Here is a 9393-nt window from a genome sequence, read left to right as displayed (position 1 = left end):
TGTATCACGAGTACATTTAATTTGAGATCACCCTGCATTCCAAGTTCCTTCACCCAGCAGAGCAAGAAGGAGTCCTTGGGAGCCCATCACAGAGTTCCTGCTTCCAATGGTCCCCTCAGCCAGCAAAAGCCAGAGCTCAGGGGAGGGAGCTGCAGGGAGGTCTGAGTGAGGACAGAGAGTCTGAGAGTGGGGTGGCTGTGAGACAGGTAATGTTTGGCTGCAGAAACCGGGTCTAACTCAGCACTGACTTTTCCTTCTCAACAGATCAAAATACCCTGAGGAAGGAGCAAATGTCCAACAGCAGCTCCCTCACCCAGTTCCTCCTCCTGGCATTCGCAGACAGGCGGGAGCTGCAGCTCCTGCACTTCTGGCTCTTCCTGGGCATCTCTCTGGCTGCCCTCCTGGCCAACGGCCTCATCCTCAGCGCCGTAGCCTGTGACCACCACCTGTACACCCCCATGGGCTTCTTCCTGCTCAACCTCTCCCTCACAGACCTGGGCTGCATCTGCACCACTGTCCCCAAAGCCATGGACAATTCCCTCTGGGACACCACAACCATCTCCTACAAGGGATGTGCTGCACAGGCCTTTTTCTTTCTATTCTTCATCTCAGCAGAGTTTTCCCTCCTCACCATCATGTGCTACGACCGCTACGTTGCCATCTGCAAACCCCTGCACTACGAGACCCTCCTGGGCAGCAGAGCTTGTGCCCACATGGCAGCAGCTGCCTGGGCCAGTGGCTTTCTCAATGCTCTGCTGCTCACGGCCAATACATTTTCCCTGCCCCTGTGCCAGGGCAATGCCCTGGGCCAGTTCTTCTGTGAAATCCCACACATCCTCAAGCTCTCCTGCTCACACTCAGGCTACCTCAGGGAAATTGGGCTCATTGTGGTTTGTGCTTTTCTGGTTTTGATGTGCTTTGTTTTCATTATTTTCTCCTATGTGCAGATCTTCAGGGCTGTGCTGAGGATCCCCTCTCAGCAGGGACGGCACAAAGTCTTTTCCACCTGCCTCCCTCACTTGGCCGTGGTCTCCTTGTTTATCAGCACTGGCATATTTGCCTACCTGAAACCTCCCTCCATCTCCTTCCCATCCCTGGATCTGGTGGTGTCAGTTCTATACTCGGTGGTTCCTCAAGCACTGAACCCCCTCATCTACAGCCTGAGGAATCAGGAGTTCAAGGATGCCCTAAAGAAAATGATGACTACATGTTTTTTGAGAAGCAATAAACTGCATCTTTTCTTCTGCAGAACACTCATTGCGTAACACATCTTGGGTCCAGCCTTTTTTCTAAACCTTTTGGTAGTTGTGCGGGGCTTTCCTGTTTTTTCCCTCTGTTCATGTCATTAACACTGAAATTTTATTCTTCATCCCATATATAATTCACACTCTACCTCTTTTTTTTGACCCACAAAAGATACAAATCAGGAATCATGCTCTGTGTGCATTTAAACAAAATAAAAGTTTGTGCAACTTTTGTAAAACCTTCTCACTCTGTTAGTTTGTAAATGAGGAATCACAATCTCTGAGTGTAAAAAAGGACATAAATTCTTTTTCCCTGATCCTTCCTCCAAGACCTCCCCTGAAGCTGGAGGGCATTTCCATGTTTGCAGATGTGGAGGGGAAAAGAGTCCCAGCACTGCCAGGGAGCACCAGAACTGGGTCTGTTCAGAGCTGCTCTCTTTGCACTCCCACCCTCTCCTTTCCTGTCCGTGCCCAAGGCCTGAGTGCTCTGGCAGCTCAGTCACTGTCCTGCTGTGTGTCAGGCCTGTGAGCACAGGCAGGGACAGGCCCTGGGCACTGCTGGGACAGGGCTGGGCTCCACAACAGCAGTTCCAGCAGCAAAGGGGTTCTTCTCCAGGTAGTTCCTGAAGGATGAGGTCTTTTCCCAACACTGGTATTGAGAAGAACTCCCCGGATTCCTTTTGTTTATGAGATTCCCCAGTGCCACAATGGCCTCCTGATTCCATGTGTTTCTGCAGTGTCACAGTGGCCCCTTTATTTCAGGAGGTTGCCCACTTTCCTTGAGTTCCTTTGGCTCCATGGGGCCCTGGAGTGCCACAATGGCCTCCTGATTCCATGGCTTTCCCCAGTGTCACAATGGCCCCGTAATTCCATGAGGTTCTGCAGTTTGACAGTGGCTCCTTGATTCCAGGAGGTTGCACAGCATCATCACAAAGCTGAGCCCATCCTGATGAAAGTTCTGAGGAGGTTAGGAGGACCTGTGACAAAAGGGATAAGATAATAGGGGAAGGACAGAGTGTCTTGGCCAATAGAGAGGAAAGATTTGGATGAGGTAAAACCAGGTTCAGGGAATGCTGAGGGTGCTGAAACACTGACTGTGCAAACATTCCTGATGAACCTTTACCCTCTTTGTAGTCTCAGGCCCCAACACTACCCAAAAGTGCTGCCCCTCCCATTGAAAGGAATCCACTGCTCTAATTCCAAGCCAGAAAAAGCCCAAACCCAGAACTCCACACTCTTATTTGTCCTCTAATGCCCACCCCATTCCCAAACCTGTATTACCAGTATCAAAAGCCAAGCTTTAATCCTGACCCAGCCCAAAACCCTCTTCCCCTAATCATGAACCAGACACTGCCAGCAGAACAACAAACCTCCCAAAGTTCTGCCTAATCCCACCCTGAGCTCTAAACCCCAAGCCCTGACCATTAAGCACCCCCACAGCCCTTGGGAGCAGGGCAAGGACCTGCAAGGCCCTGAGCAGGCCCAGGGGGTTGGCAGAGGAATGGGAGGTGACCTGGATCTGCTCAGCTCTGCAGTGACCCCCAGGAGAAGGGCCTGGGCTCTGGGAGGGATGTCCTGTGGCACAGGGGCTCAGGATCCAAGGTAAGAAGGCCAAGTGCACATGGCAACAGCCAGAGCTGGTGCAGAGACATCAGGGAGGGTCTAGAAATGCTGCTGGGAGGGGGGTGGGAAAGCAGGAGGGGTGTGTGCAGCCTGCAAGGCCAGAGCAGCAGCAGGGCCAGGGCAGGACAGCCTGCAGGAGAGATGGCCAAGGGCTCTGGCAGGGCTGCAAGGCCCAAAGGCACCCAGGCCTTTGTCCCCTTGCCTCTGGCAGCTGCCTCTGCCACTCAGGCCACCACAAGCAACTTGCCTTGCAGGTTCTGCACTTGGTTTCTGCCTCGCCCCTCCCTCAGCAGCCTGGCAGGGGTTGCCCAGTTTTGGGCCTTGGTTGTTCCTCCCCCTCCCATCCCACTGCCCCCCAAACAGCCCTGAGCCAGCCGGGAGGGACAGGATCTGCTGGGCCAGGGCCTGGGGCTCAGGCCTTGGCCTTTGTGCTCCACAAAACCAAGGCAGGCTTTGCTCAGCATTGCAGGGGCCTGCCCAGAGCCTTTGTCTGCCTGCACTCCTGGCCTCCAAGGAGCTGCTCCAAGGAGTCCCTGGGGAGGCTTTGTCAGTGCCTGCCCTCAGTGGGGCCCAGCAATGCTTCAAGGGACTTGGAGTTTGGCTTTTGACTTCTTCAGCAGCTGCTTCAATCTTTTCTCAGTACCTCAGCATCATGGGCTGGGCTGCAAACACACCGTGGGGCTCATTAAATCCAGAAATCCCTCAGGATCTCTTTGTCTTCCTTTAATTGTTTTCAAGGCAATTTCAAAACAAGTCTTCAATGTTTGTACGTTTTTTGTTTTAATTCAATGATGGATATTTTTTAGTTCAGAGAAGAGGTGATAGAGGTGTTCTCCAAGTGATCTTGATGCTGAGTGTCTCCTCAGGAGATCCAAACTGACCCTGGATGATCAACCTTGCTCCTCACCCCCCAACCTCACCAGTTCTGACATGGCCCATCTTGGACTGACAGCTGATGTAACTCCAAATACACTGTGGGACCATTAAAACACTGAAAAACAAATTATTTCCCTTCCTTTAGTTGTCTTCAAGTCATCAAGACTTCTACAGCTAATCTGAGTTGTTTTGTAGTTTAGCTAAGGAGGAAAATTTTAAAGTGGACATCACGACAAATGTATAATTTTTCATGAAAGGGAATGATTTACACAGAGCCTTGGGATGCAAGAGGATCAGGGTGCAAAGAATTTGGATCCAAAGACAAGGGGCAAAACACATTAGTAGCACTTGATCATTGACCAATTGAACAGTTATCAAGTGATTCAATAGCATTTGCTACAATTTTAACAGTGACTGAATTGTAGATTCACAATAACAACATTCACACCACAGTCAGTTCACACCCACACCCAGGCAGAGATGTGTGGACACATCAAGAGCTGGGTGTGGAAAGGTACCTCTCCAAAAGTCTCCTTGTTGTCAGGGAAATACTCCCCCAAATCCCTTTGTGTTTGCCAACAGACAAGGGTCACAGCTGGAGGAGTGTTTGTTGAGGGGGATCAGAATTGTCCTGGGCATCAGCGAGGGTCTTTGGAGTGTTGCAAACTGGAGGGTTCCCGAGCTGGGAGAGGCTGCCAGAGGTGTCCCACTGAGAGGGAGGTGCTGGGGAGCTGCCAGGGCCTCCCTCAGCCCCGCTGGTTGTGGGCTCCCAAGGGGACTGGCTTTAGTTATCTGCTGAATTTCCATCCTGGTGTCAGGAATGACTGGAGTTTCCAAACTATTTGGGAATTGTATCCAAACTGTTCCTTTTGGGCTACAGTTCATGTAGGGAATATTCCAAGGCTTTCAGGGGATGACTGATTATTCTGTGTTCCCAAACTATTCCACTCCGTATTGTTCCCACCTGTATCATCCAAGAGCACCTGGTCCAGTCCAGGGACACTTCACCACACAGTCCAGGGGCTCTTCATTGCTCAGCTGGTTTAGTCAAGGCTTGTCAGGAGCTCCTGAGATCATCAACCAGGTCTGAGGAGAATGGGGGGAGGATGAACTAACACAGAGGTTTCTAAGAAAGATGGGGACAAACTTTTTGTAGGGACATCTCTGAGCACTCTCCAAGGTGTTTGCAGATGAAAACATTGTGCTCATAGTCTAAGATAGTCACAGTCATATGTTTTATCAAGGCCTATTAGAAGAACACAGGGCAATGATTTTAAACTGAAATAGGGGAGCTTTATATTGGATAAAAGGCCGCATGGGTGTGTGGAGGCGTCCCGGGAGCCCCGGGCGCCGCGCGCGCTCCGCGGGCGCGGTTTACTCCCCAGTCACAACCACCACGGGAGAAGGAGAGAATGGGGGAGCCTCGCAGGCCGGAGCTGCACCCCCATGGAGGAGAGGACAGCTTCGGAGCACACTCAGGTTTGCCGTTCCAGGTTTGGGGGGGAGGGGTTTGATGGGGGGAGGGGGAGGCAAGGTGGGAGGATGGGGGGGTCAGGGGGAGGGGGGGGGAGGAGAGGGGAGGGGTATCGAGCAGGCCGTGGGGGTCCTTCGACTTGCAGGAGGTAGAGCGGGGCAGTCCTGTATCAAGTGTCACAGGTGAGCAGTGCACCTGATGATATGTGGTAACACAGTGAAGGAAGGATATGGTCAGGGTAGACAGTGGGGTTCCTTTACAGTGATGGGGGTCCCAGTCAGGCCTGGGCCTTGATGGGCACTCCAGCCTTGGATGAGTGGGGGGGTTGGTTGGTTGCTTTCTTTGTCTGTTTGGTTTTGGCTCACCTGCGGCTGCTGCACAGCTTCGGCATGTTCTGGATGTGTCTGCTTTGCTCTGTTGCGTCCTGAAGGGGTGGACAGGGCGGGGCTTGTTCCTGGGTGTCTCCTTGAGATTGTGTATAGTTAGGAGATAGTGGGGTGGGAAGTGAGGGACTTGCCCAGATCGCTCTGACAGGCACAGACCATGTGTGCCCATATGTGGTTGCGAGCTATGCTGGCGATGGTACATGCCTTCGGTAGGGTCACCCATGCCAGACAGGTCAAAACCGTAGGGTCAGGTACATTACATTCTTGGGCAGGATGAGCTCGTTAGCCTTCTGGCAATCATCCTAGGAGAAGGACAACTCTAATCTCAAACCCGGGCAGATGGAGCCCGTTAGCCCTGTAAGGCCATCCATCTAAGAGAAGGTCACACTAATCAAACCTACGTCCTGAGGACCTCGCTGCCACCGTCCAAGCTCGCTTGGCCCTGGCAGATGAACCTCAGGATTAAAGGGTGGGTTCAGTTCCGCGCATACTGCATCTCACCTAAAAAATCCATTGCGCAGGCTTGAAGGCTTTACCCACATGCAAAAAGTCCTGCAGCGACGGGCGAGGGTCGAAACGGTAGGTGAAAGGTGCACTGGGAGCCGCAGACTCAACCCTGCATACAGGCGGTTCAGGATATTGGTCATTTGAGACTGACGGAGATGAGAGTCTCTTGGGGCAGCACCCTGAACGACCAAGCAGCCTTCTCAAGGATAGCACTGCTTGCTCCACTCGGAGAGGGGCCTAGAAAAGGTGGCCTAAACAAAGCTCATCTCCACCTCCACCCGGTTGGTTAACCGCAGACCGACGGGCATCTTCTTCCAATGCGGTCGCACAAAGAGCAAAAGTCACAGGCATGCACCTGCCTCCAAAAGTGTACCTAAATTAACTCTAGCATGTTGGAACATCAGAACCATGCTCGATTCTGCGGACAGCGGACGTCCTGTGCGTTGCTCTGCCCTAATTGCCCATGAACTGGCCCGTCTCAACATCGACATAGCCGCTCTCAGTGAGGTTCGCCTTCATGAGGAAGGCAGCCTCAGGGAACACGGTGCCGGTTACACACTCTTTTGGTCAGGTAAGTCCAGAACCGAAAAACATCTCTCAGGTGTCGGTTTCATGATCAAAAACTCTATTGTCCCTTAACTCGAAAATCTGCCGACAGGTCACTCTGATCGCATTATCTCCCTACGCCTTCCACTAAACAACAAGCATCACGTTGTCATCTTTAGTATATATGCCCCAACTCTCCAAGCTGACCCTGCTGAAAAAGATAAATTTTACACTGACCTGCGCTGCCTTACCCAAAAAGTACCAGCAAATGATAAGATCATTATCCTTGGTGATTTCAACGCCAGAGTAGGTAAAAATTCTGAGGCATGGAAAGGAATACTAGGCAAGCATGGTGTTGGAAACTGCAACGATAATGGTCGACTTCTGCTGGAATTCTGCGCAGAGCAACAGTTCACCATCACCAATACTATCTTTCAGCAGAAAAATAGTCTGAAGACAACCTGGATGCACCCCAGATCTAAGCATTGGCATCTCATTGATTATGTCTTGGTGCGCCGGAGAGATGTCCGCGATGTCCTCCATACCCGCGTGATGCCCAGTGCAGAATGCCAAACAGACCATCGGCTTGTGCGCTGTAAACTCAACTTCAATCTCAAATTCAAACCCAAAAAGGGCAATATCCCAAGGAGAAGACTCCAAGTTAACGATCTCCAATCAACCACAGTAAGAGAGAGATTCCAGGCAAACCTTCAAACTAAGCTTGATAACCATTCCACAGATTCTGCAGATTCCTCTCCTGAAGCAATTTGGCATCATATTAAAAGCTGCATCCTGCAATCCTCTGAAGAATCCTTAGGGTTCTCCCTCAAGAAGAACAAAGATTGGTTTGATGAAAACAATCAAGAAATCCAGGAATTGTTGAGGAAGAAGAGAACTGCCCACCAAGCACATCTTGCACTGCCATCCTGTCCCGCAAGAAAAGCAGCCTTTCGTCTTGCATGCAGCAAACTCCAACAGAAACTCCGTGACATCCAGAACAAGTGGTGGACCGATCTAGCTGCAAAAACTCAACTTTGTGCAGATACAGGGGATCACAAAGGATTCTATGAGGCCCTGAAAACAGCATACGGACCTACATACCAAGTCCATAGCCCACTACTTAGTGCAGATGGTCAAACGCTTCTGACAGATCAAACCTCCATTCTGAATAGATGGTCTGAACACTTTCAAACTCTTTTCAGTACCAACCGTGTAGTCCAAGACTCAACAATTCAGTCCATCACACAACGACCGGTGAAACACGAATTGGATACTGCCCCCACTTTAGGAGAAACCCTCAAGGCCATACAGCAGGTGAAAATTGGCAAGGCAGCTGGGGTTGATGGAATTCCACCTGAAATCTGGAAACATGGGGGCCTTGCACTCCATGCTAAATTTCATGAGCTTGTGGTGCGCTGTTGGGAACTAGGCGAACTACCTTCAGACCTTCGAGATGCAGTCATCATCACCTTGTATAAGAAGAAAGGTACTAAATCAGACTGCTCAAATTACCGTGGTATTACTCTGCTCTCCATTGCTGGCAAAATCTTAGCAAGAATACTCCTGAACAGACTAATACCCGCTATAGCAGAAGAAATTCTACCTGAAAGTCAGTGTGGCTTCAGAGCCAACAGGAGCACCACAGACATGATATTTGTTCTCAGACAACTGCAAGAGAAGTGTAGGGAACAGAACAAAGGTCTCTATGTAACCTTTGTCGACCTCACCAAGGCTTTCGATACTGTGAGCAGAAAAGGTCTTTGGCAGATTTTGGAACGTTTAGGTTGTCCCCCCAAGTTCCTTAAAATGATCATCTCACTTCATGAGGATCAGCACGGCCAAGTCAGATATGGCAACACACTTTCTGAGCCCTTTCTAATAAAGAATGGCGTGAAACAAGGCTGCGTTCTCGCTCCTACCCTATTCACAGTCTTTTTCAGTATGATGCTCCAAAGGGCCTCGGCAGACCTCGATGATCAGGACGGTATCTACATTCGATATCGTACTGATGGAAGCCTATTCAACCTAAGGCGACTGAAGGCCCATACTAAGACCCTAAACCATCTTGTCCGGGAGCTGCTCTATGCTGATGACGCCGCCCTTGTTGCCCACACAGAAGCAGCTCTGCAGCGTTTAACATCCTGCTTGCAGATGCTGCTGAGCTCTTTGGGCTGGAAGTCAGCTTAAAGAAGACAGAAGTTCTCCATCAGCCTGCACCTCAGGAAGTCCCCCACCATCCCCACATCACCATCGGCCAGTCAGAACTCAATTCAGTCCAACAGTTTAATTACCTAGGCAGCCTCATCTCCTCAGATGGTAAGATTGATGGGGAGATAGACAATAGGTTAGCGAAGGCATATAGTGCTTTTGGAAAACTCCATAAACGAGTATGGCGTAATAAACACTTGAAGAAAAGCACCAAGATCAGTGTTTACAGAGCCATAGTGCTGTCTACTCTTTTATATGGTTCCGAATCATGGGTCATCTACCGCCACCACCTGCGTCTCCTAGAACGCTTCCATCAACGCTGCCTCCGTACAATCCTAAACATCCACTGGTCAGACTACGTGACCAATACATCTGTTCTCGAACAGGCAGCAATTACGAGTATTGAGGCCATGTTGCTGAGAACGCAACTGCGATGGGCAGGGCACATCTCTAGGATGAAGGACCACCGCCTCCCTAAGATCCTGCTCTATGGTGAACTTGCCACTGGCTGCCGCAAGAGAGGAGCTCC

The 9393-nt window shown here is 50.7% G+C and overlaps 1 protein-coding gene across 1 annotated transcript; it reads left to right on the top strand.

Moving 5' to 3' along the window:
* The first annotated feature begins 290 nt into the window (after nucleotides 1-290).
* Nucleotides 291-1265, top strand: LOC113979845 (olfactory receptor 14J1-like). The gene has a single exon (XM_027707121.1). It carries the CDS (start codon nucleotides 291-293, stop codon nucleotides 1263-1265), a length of 975 nt encoding a protein of 324 aa, XP_027562922.1.
* The last annotated feature ends 8128 nt before the right edge of the window (nucleotides 1266-9393 follow it).

Source organism: Neopelma chrysocephalum, unplaced genomic scaffold (assembly GCF_003984885.1).
Source record: "Neopelma chrysocephalum unplaced genomic scaffold, ASM398488v2 Primary Assembly neopelma1_89851, whole genome shotgun sequence".
Lineage (NCBI taxonomy): Eukaryota > Metazoa > Chordata > Aves > Passeriformes > Pipridae > Neopelma > Neopelma chrysocephalum.
Note: the sequence above shows the minus strand (reverse complement) of the source record. Positions and strands in the feature narration are given on the sequence as shown.